This window comes from Anoplophora glabripennis, unplaced genomic scaffold, assembly GCF_000390285.2.
Source record: "Anoplophora glabripennis isolate ALB-LARVAE unplaced genomic scaffold, Agla_2.0 scaffold317, whole genome shotgun sequence".
NCBI classification, from domain to species: domain Eukaryota; kingdom Metazoa; phylum Arthropoda; class Insecta; order Coleoptera; family Cerambycidae; genus Anoplophora; species Anoplophora glabripennis.
This window is the reverse complement of record NW_019416468.1, coordinates 376,672-392,548: the sequence shown is the minus strand read 5'-3', so window position 1 is coordinate 392,548 and position 15,877 is coordinate 376,672. Positions and strand designations below refer to the sequence as shown.

The window sequence follows — 15,877 nt, the reverse complement described above, 5'->3', positions numbered from 1 at the left end:
AAAACAATTTGTTTAAACATTTATTGTATCGCTTCAAGTTTAGACTGTTCTATAATATTATGAGCGGTTTTCAAGTGATGTTTCAAGTACGATTTATCAGTGAACTTCTTGTCACACGCATAACAAGGAAATGGTTTGAGCCCTGAATGACTACAAATGTGTCTCATCAACTTCTGTTTATCATAAAACTGACTGGGGCAAATGTGACACACAAATTTTTTCTCCCTTATAGTAACTTTAACGTTTCCGATACCATGTTTTTTCGCTAGATGGGCTTGGTAAGTGCGTCTTTCTTTATATTCCTTATCACAGTTGCTACACTTGAAAGCTCTTATGTTGGAATGCATATGTATGTGTCTCTGTAGTTCACTCTTACTTATGAAAGGCTTCTTACAAATATGACATGCGTATTCCTTTTCACCCGTATGTCTTCGAAGGTGCTGGTCATAATTCGTCTTTAAAGGGAAACGTTTTTCACAAATGGAACAAGCGTATTTCCACAAACTTCTGTCGGTGTGCACCACTAAATTGTGAGTCCTAAGGTTTTTATTTGTGTTAAACGCTTTATCGCATAACGTACACTTGTAGTTCCTGCGATTGTAATGTGTATACTCATGCACTGTTAAGTCACTTTTTGTTATAAAGCCTTTACCGCACAAGCTGCATATATGGGTACGGTTCTTATTGTGGTAGTTCCGATGTTGATCCAAATTAGCGGAGGATACAAAACGCATATCGCACTTTTCACACGAGTACGGTTTAATGATTTTTTTATCCATAGCATGTACAGAGATGCAGTGTTCAACTACTAATTTTACGTAACCAAATTCTTCATTACACATTTCACAATTGAATTTTCTTAATGGTTTACGACCTCTCCTTTTTTTAATAACCGGTGCCACTTCAACATTATGTTTAGAAAAATTATGTAAATTAAATTCTAGGATTGATGTAAAATTTATTCGACATTCTTCACAAAAGTATGGACGAGATTCTTCGTTGATTCCATGATTAGTTTCTTCTTTACAAACATTTGTCAATTTATTGTCTACAATATTTAGACATGCTTTATAATGTATCTGAAGTATTTCTTCCGTAGCATAAGGCTGACCACATAACTTGCAATAAAATTTAGAATTATCTTGAACATCATTGTCTGTTAGTTTTGCCCAAGTATCGTAATCTTCACTTACACCTTCAACAGTTTCTTCATCTATCGAATTTCCTAATACTGTCTTAAAAGAGCATAATTTGGGTCCCTTATGTTCTTTTTCAATATGATTTATTAAGTTCTCTTTTGTATCAAAGCTATCATTACAATTATAACAAGTAAATACCTCTTGTGTAATCTTTTTTTTATTTAACTGTTCATTATGAATTTGTAATTTATGTTGTTGAAGTTGAGTTATAGTCGTAAACACTTTAAAACATATTATACAATATACCCCTTTTTTGTCATCAGTGAAAAGTTCTGTATTATCACAGTCCCTATCTAAACAAGTTCCATTCACATTCGTTTCATTTCTCCAGTTTTTTTCACGATCCAGTACAAATCTTTTAAATTCCCAGGCCTTCTCTAACTGTTTGGTACAATATTTACAAATCATGTACTTCTCCAACCATTGCTATGAAAAAGTAACAATAAAACGAAATACAATAAACATTTCAAATCCATACAAAAACAAGTTAAACCACTCACCAGTTCAGGAATTACGTCTTGCAGTTTCGTATACCATTTTACGTTATTTTTATCTGATTTCTTTACACTTATAGTAGATATACGTTTTTTCAAACAAACATTGCATTTTTTCATGTCGGCAATATTTATTTTTCTTTTTGAAGTCACCTAACCCAACTTTTCTTTACAATTGATCAATATTCTTCTTCTACTTCTTTAGTTGATCCAATTGTCCAATGTTTCTGGATTAGGTGAGTTTGAATTTTAATACTTGTAATATAAAATTCGATGTCTATATCATCATCAGTTATGTTGCGTTATGTCTTTATTTTTCTTTGTAAATGGTTTCTTTTTGTTTTGCAGTTGCAACAAAAGATGCATTAATTCATAAATATAATATGGACACATGTAGCACATGACATATGTTGGTTGTTAGACACTGAATCGTGATTTAGACACATTCACTGTTGACAGTTGTGTGTTTTGACGTTTGACAATTTGGCATTAATATTAATTAATAGTTTTTGTTGACAAATAGGTAGTAATAGGGTAGTAATGAACAAAAGTAATTTATCGTCATTTGTTAGTTGATATTGAATTGGAAATATAATTTAATTTTATAAATTATTTATTACTTTCTATCAATTAGAAATGGATAATGGAGATGAAAAAACTAAAGAAAGTACCTGTCAAATTCTACACCTCCCTGAATGTGTTTTGACGGTTCTATTTTCTTATTTGGATTCAACTAGCCTTTACCAGTTAACACGGTAAATGTTGATAATAACATTAGGGTTATAAATTTTATAATTTCTTCATTTCAGGACATGCCGTTACTTCCACTACTTCATTACAGATCCCATATTTTGGCGGTATATAGATGCCAGAAGGAATCCAAATACTAACGATAAAGTTCACTATTGCTCTGATAGAATCCATGAAAAGACCACACATGTTTTGTTAAAGGCTAAGGATAAAACTAGTGGGTTGGTGCCCTATAATTTTTTCACAGTTATTAATCCGTTTAAAAACATTAAGGTTTTAGCACTGGAAAACCAAAGATTTCATGGATCTAAGGTAGTAATAAGAATTTCTAGTTATATTCATTGACGACTATATTTCGACTAGTTGATAAATCAATACCCGTGCTAATTATATAATTGTTTTTAGTTAACGTTAAAGGAGTTTCCTCCTTACCTTGAAGAACTGAGCCTTAAGGGAACCCATATCAAATCATCAACTTACTTTTTTCAGCATTCGGGTCAGAATATGCAGAAGTTGAGGGTAAGCCAAAATTTTATTAATACAGAGAGAAATTTTACCTATCTTATTTATAGGTATTGATCCTTGATCAATGCCAGTGGGTGACATGTAGTTTTCTCATGTCGGTCGCAAAATATGAAAGTTTAGAAATCATATCAGCTATAAAATGTCTAAGACTACACTTAAACATGATACCTTACCTAAATGTAGCTCGTTATGGGTGTAAAAAACTAAAAACATTCGACTGCAGGTTTACCAGTGAGTTGAATTTTCCAAAAGTGTAAGTTATTCCAATAGGATTTTCAACTTTTAGGTATTGGACACGAACTATTACGCACATTCTATCCAAAAGAGTCGCTACAGTCTCTGTACTTTCAAAGTTTAAAATCGGCAGAGGTAGATTACAAGGAGTATATATTCAATCAGTCGTATATGCGTGCAGAATCATCCAATCGATCTAGAGAAGGAGACAACAGTGTTTGCGACGAGAGTCTTTTCGAATATATAAATTTGTCCGCATGCGACATTATTGACAAAACCCCAGAAAGTGTATTATATAAAGATCCTTATCCCGAATGCACGTGCAATTGTAATAAGAAAGATGAGTCGTGTAAGTGTTAAATGAAATATCGGGCATAAGTGTCTTTTATTGAAAATTTAACATAACGAAAGTTAACTGTTTGAATTTTAGGTCCACCACCTTTGGTTAATTTTGATGAATATTATGTTTGTATGCCTCCAAGGCGTAAATCAATAAAATTCGTCTGTCAAAGACACATACAAGATGTCGAAAAGCTGTCACATCACTTCAGGGAATTCTTTCTCAGTAACCAACATCAGTTTTATGCAGGTTGTGGAAAAAATATTTTTGTTAAGTTTTTAAAATATTAATTTGTGTGTTATTTACAGACGTGAAAGCTTCTGAAGTTGAAAGCGAACCGGGGTCTTCCGATTCGGAATCGGACGACAATTGTGGTACTTGTTGTATGTACGGCATGGGCAGAAGTATGATCCTGCTGAGTCCCGGCAATAACCCAGGTACGATTGAGGAGGAAGTCTTAGAGCTGAATCCCGACGAACGCGAACAAGGAGGAAGAGTTGTTAGTATATTCATATCGACGCCACAAAGAGACGGTTTCAGTAATAGGTGAGATACCCACATTTAAATCATTAAACTGGCAAATAATAATTCTGATTCTAGTCAAAATAACCCGAATCCTATACCGAGTACTTCTAGAAGTGTTGAAGATAACAGCATTAATGAGAATTTGGAGAATACGAGGAATGAGGCGAAGAGGCGGTTAAGCGAGGACAAAGATCCGGAAGATGATGAACAAAGTAAAAGCAAACGTCCGAGACGAAATGAGGACTTGAAGCAGCTGAGCGATGAGGCCAAAGCAGCGGAGGCCAGCGAATTGATAGAGAGTGCCCATAAAATGGGGAAAAATGTGAACGAGTTCCTACGAAATAGTATGGAGATTTGTAATAAAAGTATAGGTTGTAGGGATAGAGGTGCTTCTACGTCACGGTAAGTCGCAATGGCAATAAAATTAACTAATGTTGACACAAGAACACTAAAGATAGCATTGACGAACATTTATAGACATATTTTATGATTTAAATTATAGATTTTTTCCAATAAGCGTTGGGTATTAACAGGGTTTCCTTGAAATACACGGTTTGGTTATTAAGTTTTAAGAGTGATTTTATTGTGGTGAAGTGCGTGGCGCTATCTAAGTGCGGTCACCAGAACGACATAGTGGGAAGCCTTCTAAGTGTCCAAACAAAATTTCATCAATATACGTATACCTACCATGAAGTTATAACGTTTTGCGTGAAGCTAGTTTTTGATAGTTGTCAAACGCACATTGATCAGCATACAGCAATCAAGTTCTGTTTTAAAGCTGGTAGAACAGCTACGGAAACGTATGGTGAGGAGTGTGTATCACGTCCAACTGTATTCCTGTGATTTGGGTGGTATCGTGACGGCCAGACAGCATACACGACGACAAGTGGACAGGACGTCCCTACACAAGTCGAAAGAACGAAAACATTGAAGCTGTGCCTCTGCGTTGAAATTTATTCATCGATCAATCGTAGTTCTGATGGTTAATTATAGTCAGATTTCAGTTCGTTCATTGGATTATGCAGGGACACCCTGTCTTTTCATCTTTGTGCACGCTGTTTTGACCGTCGCAAAACCTTCCGAACCACAAGAACACAATCAGACGTGATATACACTCCTCACCATATATTGCTTGTAACAGTTGATACGTTTCCGTGGCTATTTTACCGGCTTTAAAACAGAACTTGATTGCTCTACGCTGTTCAATGAGCGTTTAGGTGACAACTATTAAAAACTTGCTTCACGCAAAATGTTATAACTTCGTAGTAGATATACGTATACTGAAATTTTGTTTGGTCACTTATTTCTTAGATCTTTCTAAAACAAGATCTTTTGGCATTAAATGATGTCTGTCATAATAGTCCAGGGAATGAAGAGAAAAATAGGGTAAAACCTCCGAATACTTTAGGATAGATCTAATTTTTATGAAAATTTGGAATTAAGCTTATTTCACCCTGTAGATGAAGTTATGTATGCTTGATATGTGCTTCTTATTTCTAGGGGATGAAAACCAACTCTTATGCTAAGAAACTGAATAAATATAAAAATAGATGTTATATAGACTAAAATCATCTCTTAATATATAGAATAAATATTGTTTTATAGTGTGGGTTATAATTCACGTTATTTTTATAAAGTTACAACCCTTAAAAACCACCCTTAATGATAAAAATATAAAATTAATAGTTTATCGACCTTAAAATATTTTTATAGCGCATACATTATAGATAGAAATCTGTTCAATAGTTTATGGTATTAAATAATCTGTTACAATATTTCAACCCTTGAAAAACTGCCCTTAATAACAAAATATTTAAAAAAATTGTTTTTAACAGTTTGAAATGATGATTATAATACAATTTATAATTTATCGCATTGTTTTAACTCTTAAAAACCACCACCATTGATAAAATATAAAAAGAAGACTTTTAAATTATTTAAAATGGAATTATAATGCACTCCTATAGTGTTTATAAGATCACTGGGTTTCTTAAAAATCACCCTTTATTATACAAATAAAAACAATTTTATACATTTGAAGTTGATAAGTAGAATTATTAAAAGATTAAAGGGAAAAAGTGAAGGTATTCTATGTATATAGAATGCTCCAAAGTTGTGGGTAACCAAAATATTGATATGCTCCGAAAATTGAAGCGATAAGGTACCGTAGGTTTTTAACGATAACTTCCTTAATTTTAAAGCTATTAAGACCATCCAAAAACGATTTTACGAAAAATTTCGACAACTAAAAGTATTGTAAAATAATTGAATATTTTTTAACGCATTATTTTTGAGATTTTTGAAATTAAAGGGTTTGAAAAACATTACCTTCGCCATCAACTGCAAACTTCTAGGAGAGACATCTCTGTTAATTTTTATCCTACACAAATAAAAAATAACCCAAAATATTCTGTGAAAAAAAATGTAAACTTTTGAACTCTTGTATATTTTTCGTATCTTATTTATTTTTAGTTATTTTCAAAAGTATGTTATTTATTTTGGAATTAAAAAAATTTTTCTTCAATCAAAACGTAATATTTTGAAAAATATGCATTCTAAGTCGCTTAAACTTGTATAATATATTATTAGCACATGTAAATTGGAGAAGGACCTTTATTTTTAAATCTCGTGAAAAATTCATCAGTTTTTGTACTGATTTTTTTGTTCAAAAAAGTGAATTAACAGTTTTATTTTGATCATAACTCTGTTAATTTTGATGCTAATGATCTTAAAGTCGAGTTCATTTTAAAGATGTTTTAAAGTACTTTAAAAAACGTTCTGTGCATTTTTCTAAAAAAATATAATTTGTTTTAGTTATTTTATGTTAAATGCTTCCAATTTAGTTTCTGGCGGACGTGAACTTATCTTCAACCAGCCGTATCGCAGCATCTATTGCACCTACATAAATGAAAAAAAAACTTAATCTTTTTCTTTTTCTATAAGCTTCATTTTCTTCGTGATGTTTTTTTTCATAGAATGTCTATTTTCCGAGTTATTCGAGAAAAACTACTGAAAACGTCTTTTTTTTAATATAAAATTGACATTTTCAATCACCAATAACTCGGAAAATATTGATTTATCGAAAAACGTTCATAAGATACTTTTTGCTTAAAATTGATTGCTTTATCGATTCCTGGGGTTATTTTCAATATTTTATTTTTCAGCCCCTAGAAGGGCTTCCACCCTCTGGGCAAAAGGGCTCATCGGCACTGTACAACTTTTGTTTTCTTGAGCTATTTTCTACTTACATTCCAAGTTTCACGTCAATCGGTTCTATCCGAAAGAATTTGGAGGGGAAACCCTTGGTTCCCTGGACTATAAGAATAATTTGAAACCTTTTTTTTTTACTTTTTTTAAATCTTTATTTAAAAACCTTTAATAATAATCTAGAAAAGTCTTTAATGAGATCAAGTTTCTACAGTTTTAAATCATGATCTTTTACTACATACTTTTTGTGTATACAGAGTGTCCAGGGGTTGTAAAAATAATGTCACGATTTCATATAATTTTTTATTATTATGCCTTTACTGTTATGCACAATGAAAAACTAAATAAGATTTTGACTTGCAGTGGTTCTTAGAGAGGACCTAATCAAAACTGATAGATATAATGAACTGTTTTAGGTAGTTTTTGATTTTTTTTATTTTAGCATTGAAGACTTAGAAACAGGAAGTGATAATACAGTAAACCCTGTAGAAAAAGCCCCTTCCAATGCAGACGTAACAGATCCTGGTGTAGCTAAAAATATTTTTGAGGATAAAACTGGTGTAGCATCTACCTCAAAGGATTGTAGCTCGAGTAAGCCACCAGATGTCGGTGAGTCATCAAGGTAAGACATTTACGAAGTAATTCATATTTATAAAAAGTTTCCCATTGAATGTTCTCTTTAAAAATCGGTCAAAGGTCATGAAGAAAATCAATGTAAATTGTTTATCTTTATGCTTATTACATTGATATGTCATTTTAGTTCTCAAAACTCTAGAGGTACACAAAATAAAAGGAGAAGTAGGCTTCAGGAGGCAAAAATATATATAGTCAATAATAACCAGTCTAACGATGCAAATGTCAGCTCTAATAATAAAGCAGCTGAAGAAGGTGAACCGTCAAGGTAAGCAAAACAAGAGGAATGTATTTGTTGACGTTTGAAGTCTACAATTTTCATATTTATATTAAAAGTATCATTTTAGGCAACCAGTCGGCAATAACGCACCAAGAACAGCCATAATCACGATACGAAACAGAGAGAGAAGCCGATATGTAAACCCGTTGTTTGTACAATTTGAGAATAAGCACATTAAGAAAAAATCCCGCCTCCGCAGGTTGTCCTTACGGGGATTTCGGAGGATCACCAATGTAGCTCTGGACTACATAAAAAATTTAAAATTAGATCTAATAGACTTAACCTATACCAGCGTTACCAAGGAAGGTATAGAAAATTTTCTCGCTTACAATCCAAACTGTAGAGTTATTCATCCTTTATATTGCATTTGTAAACCATTAAATCCTTTTTAAAAGGTTTTGTTATTTTTGTAATTTATAAATAAATTTTTATTCTCACGTTTTTCTGTTCCACTAACCAGTATATTTCTTATTTATTCATATTTTTTATATTTCACAACACACTGAATGAAAAACTAAAAAGTGACTTAAAATTTTTCTTTTCCAAAAAATTTCAATCAACTCCAGCCAAGTAAAGCGAAATTTCAACAACACAGTTAAAACAAATTAAATCATAAGGTAATTTTATTGCAAACTTTTCACATAAAAAAGATACTGACTTAATTATACTTAAAATTTAGGGAACGTACAAAATTCAAAGAGCTAGTTTGATTTCTCCTTAAATTTAAATCCTAACCTTGTCAGTTCTTCTCTAGCTTCTATGATTTCCTAAAAATGAAATTTTCTTATCAAAATGCAATAATTATACCAAAGTGACTTACCCTTTGCAATTCCTCTGCAGCTTCTGGGCAGTCATTAAAAGTAAGTGTTCTATATATAACAACGGTTGCAGCATATAACTAAAAAAAGAACTCATCGTAATCATACCTTTGTCTAAAATAAATATAATATAATTCAAATAAAGGATACTTACACCAAATAGTACAAGGCAAATTAGCGGCGAGTATAAAATTAAACTGTAATTCTCAGTTATAAAACTACTCTGTGTTTTGCTTGTAATTAGATAAAACCAAATGGCGAAAAAGATTCCCAATGCTGAAAGCCACTCTTGTAACTTCGTCATTTTATTTTTCAAGTTTTTCAAAACACTTCAACACGAAAATTGAGGTTAACTTTGAATGACAATAATGACATAGAAGAGGACGTGTTTTTTTCTGGTAAGAACCTAACAAACAAATAGTTACTAGATGACGTTTAGTTTTATTAATGCCAACTTTTAAAAATAAGTGGGTAGTGCTGTTTTTGACTTGACAAATGTCAAATGTGTTCCATTGTGACAAATTTAAAAATTAGGATATGATAATGAACAATATTTTGTTTAAAGTTCCAGTGAAGGTATTATGTTGTAGAGTCTTCGAAAATTATCTATGCAGGTTTTAACTTGTTAATTCCATTGGAATTACCTGGATTACTAATCTAGGCAAATAACCCAGTGAAAAGTATTTTCTTTTAATGAATTTTTTATGTAATTGTAATTTAAATACAATAAATTACTTTAATATACTTGACACTATCAAACGCATTCAACAGTGATTAAAGTGTTTAAACTAAAGCAAATAAGTATAACCTATAAAGATAGCTCCTCGTAAGATAGTCTATTTAAATACACTACTTCAGAAAAATGGAAAACGGTGTTGTAAGATTTATCTTAAAAGGTATTTTAATTGCCTTAATTTTTGTAAACCCTGGTTACAATTTTACAATATAATTTTAGATGGTATCAAGAAGTCTCCCAAAGATTTCGAAAACTTTAAAGTACAAATTCAGAGAATTGACGGGTCAGTGGTTCAGTTGCCTGCAGATTATTCTTATGTTGACATTACGATACCTGAGGGAAATTATAATATAATTAAGTAAGTAACATTTTTATTTTAGTCATCAAACTTTTATTCTCAAATAAGCTTTATTAACGTATAAAATGAATTTTTGTTTTGTAGTTTCAAACTTATTTAAAAACATTTATTTAACTATTAGTTTTAAATTAGCTATTCTAGAAGCAATCAATAACATCAATAAAATTATGATAAATGGGTATAATAAGAGTTATGCCAAGTTGTTATGAAACAACTAAAGATTATCTACATTTAAGATTGACTGCGTTATTTTGTTAAACCTAGGTCATTGTCAAATCGTCAATAAACATTATTCACTTATCTAGAGTACATTTGCACTATCTGCAAGATGCATTTTCTTATCAGGACACTATCTTTTTGAATTTAAGATATAAAAACAGTGCGAAATTTAAGAGCGATAGTTTTAATCTGTATATAAAAACATTATTAATATCAGAAGAAGAAGATGAGTATCAGAAAGATATAGAAATAGTATATAACAGAGGAATTTTAAGAAATACATTCATATAACATTTTTTTTGAATTTGAATGTAAATATTTTTGCTCCAAAAAATTAAAATGTCATCTAGGAACTATTTTTATTGATGAGAGATAAACCTATCGCATTAGAGATATTTTCTTAGAATATTATTCATTCCATTTTTAATATTCCTTGTAACGCACAGGCTATTATTTAGTCTTATCACTTTTTAAAGTACCTAATTATAAGCGAGTGATTATTAGTTTTTATCAAAAATAACCGTGTTAGTGGGGAACGGTGATAAGTTTCCACTTACAGTCTTATTCTGAACACCTTCGAGACAGTCATAAAGAATGTGTTAGTTATTGGTAAAAAATGTGATTTTTTTGTGATAATTGAATGAATGTGAATAATGTGGACTGTAAGATTTTACAACAAAATGTTTGCGGAATTTGTGTTGCATAAAAGGTAAGAAATAATTCAAATTAACAGACGCTCATTAAAAAAAATGCAAAGCTATTTTTAACCGAATTTGTACTTCTGGTTGCATATATTAGTTATGATCAATGTGTCAAGCATATCTAATTTGCCTATTTAAATTTTATTATTATGCCATTATGTTTCTCCGGTTAATGTAACATTTAATTACTTGTAATGCAAATTACTTTCATTTTTGCTAAATTAGGGTCATTTTCATAATGATGTTAAATACTTTAAAATTTGAAGATGCTTCTTGCGCATATGTGTTAAATAACTTCCTTAAGTTCTATATGTTATCCTTTAAAATAGAGGAATATAAAAATTTATGAATACAGGATGTAATCAATATATGCCTGCTCACACTTTAATAGCGGAATCTGGATTACAAATTAACAAAAAAATAACCTATTAACTATGAATATGAGTCTAGAAATAATTATGTTTCAAGATATGGAATGTTGAAAATTAATTAAAAGGTATATGATTTATATGCTGCAAAAAATTAGTTGGCGCAAGTTGTGCAATCGAAATTTTATTTGTTTCGTGAATCATGATTATTTAATTATAAACAATTACTTGTATTTTTGAATCGAATTTTATTCTTTTTCGATAAGATCATTAATTCCTATACAGCAACCACATTTTTGATAAAATGTAACCAAAAACTATCGTACTAAATCATGGCCGGTTATAATTAATGGTACAAATTAAAAATTCGAAAAATAAATTGTGAAAATTTACAATATTTTGAAAATTCCTTGTTATAAACTAAAAATGTTATATTCGAAATATTATGGCTGTAATTGACTTTTAATAAGTAAAAAAATTTAAAAAACAATGCCGTACATTTTTAACAAGTGTTTTTTACATAGGTAGCTGATAATATTTTTCATTAAATTTTTACTACATTTTTAGGTCATTAATAACTATACGGCATTTACAAATTTTCATCGGAAATATAACATAAAGAATGAAGTACATATTCGTTGGAACAATTCTCCGAAACTGTATAAGTCCAAAATGAGTTTTATCCTAATTTCAAGAGAAATTTAATTTATACCGTAGAAATTATGATGGCATTGTCTTTAAGTAAAAAAAAATTGTGTATAGAGAATTGAGAAAATATTTTGAGAAATGTATAAATTTAAAGGCGTGCAAGAAGAATTTTTAAATAAATATAATAATAAACAAATAATTTTAACTCAATATTCATGAGAATTCCTATATAAATACTTACATTTAAAACAGTGATATAATATATGTTTTGAAGTAACAGTACCCTCGCATTTGCATATTTGCAACTTCTGTTACAATTGTTTGAACTATTTATTTATGCAAAAATTGTGATGAAGCGATTGGCATACAATATATTATGTTTAAAATTAGTAAAAATGATTTAAAAGTGCATTTGTTACAAAAACAACTTAAAGATTGTCGGTTATAAACATGAATAAAACCACATAAAAATTTACATGCCGAAAAGAAAAAAGAGTCAGAGAAAGAAGATGTTTCGATGGCCTTCTAGAATCTCGAAGCGGTGATTTTAATTTTAAAATAAAAATAATTTCAAATTTTTTTTTAAATATTCGAATGCGGATTTTTTTATTGATTTTTTAATAATCTTTTTGATTTTGAAAAAAATTTACTTATGTACTTGTGAAAAAAATTCATATATATGCTTTTCAAATTTATAACATTAATAATGTTTATATATACCTATGGTTTTTTAACTTACTTAAAAATTATTTTACATCTCAAATAATGTTTTNCGACAAATATGTACAGCATTACTGAAAAATATTTCTATATGATATTGTAAGTCTTATTATAGAAAGGTCGTACAGTAGTAAATAATTTGTATTATGGAGAAAATAGTAGTAAAAATAAATTCAATTCTTGCAACTAATACTTATTTGCAAAAATATATTTCAAGCCATTTAGAACCATTTTTTTGTACGCCATTTTGTTTTTGTTGATTATTATTGTCAGTATTAACAAAATATATTAATGCCGTACAAAAATTGTTCACCGTTAGGATCCTACTTTTCAGAGGGAAATTAATTTTCCTATAGTAAGCACATGTTTCATGAAAAATGTACGGCATGGCCAAAAATGACATTATTTTATAAAATAGAATTAAAATTAGTGAATTTGATGTTGGTTCAAATCACCCCCCATGCGCTACTTACAAATAGAGGGTTGCACCCTGTATTCCTAACCCCTGTATCAGCAAGTACGTACGGCGTCGCTTAAAAATTTATGTACGTATCAATCCGAAACTTGCAGTATAAATGCCGTATTGTAATAAATCACCAAAATCTGGGCCAAAATTTTCGGAAAATCAAAAATTTTCCTGGCTTCCGGTATTGCTATATCGAGGTTCATTTTTTTGTATAACCTATGTACTTTAGAAATACCATACAAAAATGTTTTGCCGAAAACCACCCCCCCTTGTTGGACAGGTTTAGCTTACCTGTGTACTCACCTATACCAACAAGAATTGACGGCATAGTTTCTAAAGTTATTGTTATATGTGGTAGTATTGATTTATAAGTAATTCATGCTGGGTCAAATGACCCCGTGAAAATTTCCGATGGGCTTGTAGTCTATATGTCTCGTCTTACCCCCATTATTTTTCCAAATTCCATATACCCCCTCGAATTTTTTTTTTATTCATTTTTCCTACACTACATTTTATTCAGCGCTAACAGCATTTAACTGGAACAGTAAACAGTCCTTTCAGTCAGTCCCTAGCCAGTCGACCGTTCCAAGCAAATTCCGGTTCCGCGTTATCCTTGCGGCAATCAAGGACATTCCCTCGGACATTCCGCATATCTCCGATCCTTTCATTCTCCTCGCTGCTAATTAATCTACTTGCTCGCCAATTAAAACTGTTACAAATGGAGCGTACTACCGCCGAAACGGGGGCGATCTCGTGACTCCAGTTTTACTTTCATTTTAGAAACGGCTATTGTTAACGTTCTTTGGAATCGCTGCGGATATGTGCACGTGAAACTACAATCTACGATGAAAACGGACCCGAATGAGATCAGTGGTGCGGCGTGCTTTTCGTTTCGGGAGGTGTTTGATGTGTTGATCTTGGTGTCGGTCGGTTGGAAGTGTGTTTATGTGGTTCCGTTTTATTTCGGGTGCCTCAGATCTGTGCTTGAACGGTTCGCTGTTTGGAGAAAAAAGGAACATGTTTTCTTTCGGGAAAAATTGGTATGTGTATGTGACCCGCGAACTTCGAGTTTTCTCTATCAATACATGTACAGGGTGTGAGGATGACGTTGCGGCAAACTTTTGAGGCTTATTCTTCTCGTCAGAACAAACAAAGGAACGCGAATTGCGTTTTTTTTAAATATTACTAATGGTTGACTACCCTATATTGATAAAATAGCGCAATCGCCGCTATTCCCTTCACAAACCTTGAAATATAAATGCCTTTAAATCGCAATTTTGGTCAACATGCCTGAATTTTTGATATAAGTTAGTTTGAGGTATATAATTATAATAATTGACAGTAATTTTTTTTCTACCACCTGCCAGAGGTGAAAAAAGGTAAATTAAAGGGGTTTTTCAAAATAACTCAAAAAGGGTAAAAGCTAGAAAAAAGTATTTTATAAAAGTTGTAGAGCATAGAATTCTACATAAAAATGGTCTATTGACTTTTTCTTGTACTATTAAAATTAACAGAGTTAGGGAGACTAAAATTTAAGGGATGATTTCAGAAATTTAAGAAATCATAACAATCAAAAAATTAACGAATTTTATATATTTTTTTCAATATACTCTAAAAAATGTAAACTTTCTTTTCAGAGAAATAGATAAGTATGTTTTTTAATTTTAAAAAAAAAGTTATAAATTAATTTTTATGATTTAACACTAAAACAATTTTTTTCTATGCCATTCGATTGATTATATAAAATACGATAACAAAAAATCACATTTCCTTTGTGAAATTGTTGACTTATTTTATTAAAAATAAAAAAATATATCTTTTTCTCTGAAAAGATAGTTTACATTTTTAAGAGTACATCGAAAATAAAATTATAAAATTCATTGATTCATCATAACAAGCAGAAAAGTAAATGAATTTCATAATTTCTTTTTTCAATATACATACTCTAAAAAATGTGAACTTTCTTTTTAGAGAAATAGAAAAATTTTTAAATTTTTATTAAAAAAGTTATAACAATTTTCATTTTTTAATCGTTAATTTTTATGATTATGATAACATCATATTTTTTTTCTATGCTATTCGATTGATTATAATTATAATATAATAATATAATTTTATTTCACAGTAATCCATAATTTTAATCTACAGTATTCTAAAAATAATTAGAAACATCAAACACAAAATGACATTTGTCAAATCTCTAGTTTGGGGTAAAATGGGACCATTGATTTGTACAGAAACATTATCTATCACTACCTTTAGTTTTTTTTCTTTTTATCTAGCTGTGAATTAATATTATTTTTCAATTCGGTCAATGAAAAAAAAAATCGGTACAATTTTAGGGGTGAGTCATCCCCAATGAACAGCTTGTAGTGCTTCAATTAACTTCAAATCATAGTCAAAGAAGACCAGTAATAAACCTAAAGTATCTACCAAATTTGGTTCTTCTGTGGTAAAGTTTTGCAGAATATTAATTTTTTCGAAATTTAGGGCCCTACTTTGGGGGCTAATAATTCCTTAGGGGTGCACCTTTATATATAGGTAAGGTTTGGTTAAATTACAATATTTTGGACACCCGTACATGCACCTGCCCTGTGTCGGTTCTTATGCGAGATACCCTGTATATAAAAAAAAACAATTAAATGTTGCATCTTGA

The 15,877-nt window shown here is 30.5% G+C and overlaps 4 protein-coding genes across 6 annotated transcripts in view; 2 read left to right on the top strand and 2 right to left on the bottom strand.

Annotated features, from left to right (window-relative positions):
• Window positions 1–20: 20 nt before the first annotated feature.
• LOC108906979 (gastrula zinc finger protein XlCGF26.1-like) lies at window positions 21–1,841 on the bottom strand. The gene is made up of 2 exons (XM_018710432.1): window positions 1,700–1,841; window positions 21–1,625 (listed from the first exon to the last, which is right to left on the bottom strand). Exons 1-2 carry the CDS (start codon window positions 1,811–1,813, stop codon window positions 21–23), a joined length of 1,719 nt encoding a protein of 572 aa, XP_018565948.1. The 5' UTR covers window positions 1,814–1,841.
• A 337-nt stretch (window positions 1,842–2,178) lies between these two features.
• On the top strand, window positions 2,179–8,619 carry LOC108906990. The gene is made up of 11 exons (XM_018710443.2): window positions 2,179–2,448; window positions 2,503–2,755; window positions 2,849–2,962; window positions 3,016–3,199; window positions 3,255–3,551; window positions 3,633–3,791; window positions 3,851–4,088; window positions 4,143–4,469; window positions 7,717–7,896; window positions 8,035–8,175; window positions 8,255–8,619. Exons 1-11 carry the CDS (start codon window positions 2,330–2,332, stop codon window positions 8,577–8,579), a joined length of 2,337 nt encoding a protein of 778 aa, XP_018565959.1. The 5' UTR covers window positions 2,179–2,329; the 3' UTR covers window positions 8,580–8,619.
• A 173-nt stretch (window positions 8,620–8,792) lies between these two features.
• On the bottom strand, window positions 8,793–9,388 carry LOC108907005 (dolichol-phosphate mannosyltransferase subunit 3). The gene is made up of 3 exons (XM_018710471.1): window positions 9,160–9,388; window positions 9,008–9,085; window positions 8,793–8,954 (listed from the first exon to the last, which is right to left on the bottom strand). The coding sequence occupies exons 1-3, from the start codon at window positions 9,307–9,309 to the stop codon at window positions 8,889–8,891; spliced, it is 294 nt and encodes a 97-aa protein (XP_018565987.1). The 5' UTR covers window positions 9,310–9,388; the 3' UTR covers window positions 8,793–8,888.
• A 111-nt stretch (window positions 9,389–9,499) lies between these two features.
• LOC108907004 (copper-transporting ATPase 1) overlaps window positions 9,500–15,877 on the top strand; it is a 37,050-nt gene continuing 30,672 nt past the window's right edge. The window contains exons 1-2 of one of the 3 annotated variants that reach the window (XM_018710464.2): window positions 9,500–9,901; window positions 9,961–10,099. In XM_018710464.2, coding sequence (XP_018565980.1) covers window positions 9,868–9,901; window positions 9,961–10,099 — 173 coding nt within the window. In that variant the 5' untranslated portion in view covers window positions 9,500–9,867. Of the gene's footprint in view, window positions 9,902–9,960; window positions 10,100–10,921; window positions 11,028–13,992; window positions 14,262–15,877 lie in introns of those variants that run through there. The other 2 variants (XM_018710467.2, XM_018710465.2) reach the window with 2 other exon arrangements.

Bases quoted from the DNA above. Each gene is read 5' to 3' on its own strand.
- LOC108906990 (XM_018710443.2), top strand. From the start codon at position 2,330: ATGGATAATGGAGATGAAAAAACTAAAGAAAGTACCTGTCAAATTCTA. The intron at 3,792-3,850 runs GTTGTGGAAAAA...TGTTATTTACAG, and splicing joins CCAACATCAGTTTTATGCAG to ACGTGAAAGCTTCTGAAGTT. The intron at 8,176-8,254 runs GTAAGCAAAACA...GTATCATTTTAG, and splicing joins GAAGAAGGTGAACCGTCAAG to GCAACCAGTCGGCAATAACG.
- LOC108906979 (XM_018710432.1), bottom strand. From the start codon at position 1,813: ATGAAAAAATGCAATGTTTGTTTGAAAAAACGTATATCTACTATAAGT. The intron at 1,626-1,699 runs GTGAGTGGTTTA...ACTTTTTCATAG, and splicing joins AAGACGTAATTCCTGAACTG to CAATGGTTGGAGAAGTACAT.
- LOC108907005 (XM_018710471.1), bottom strand. From the start codon at position 9,309: ATGACGAAGTTACAAGAGTGGCTTTCAGCATTGGGAATCTTTTTCGCC. The intron at 9,086-9,159 runs GTAAGTATCCTT...TTCTTTTTTTAG, and splicing joins TTTGCCTTGTACTATTTGGT to TTATATGCTGCAACCGTTGT. The intron at 8,955-9,007 runs GTAAGTCACTTT...TTTCATTTTTAG, and splicing joins CTGCAGAGGAATTGCAAAGG to GAAATCATAGAAGCTAGAGA.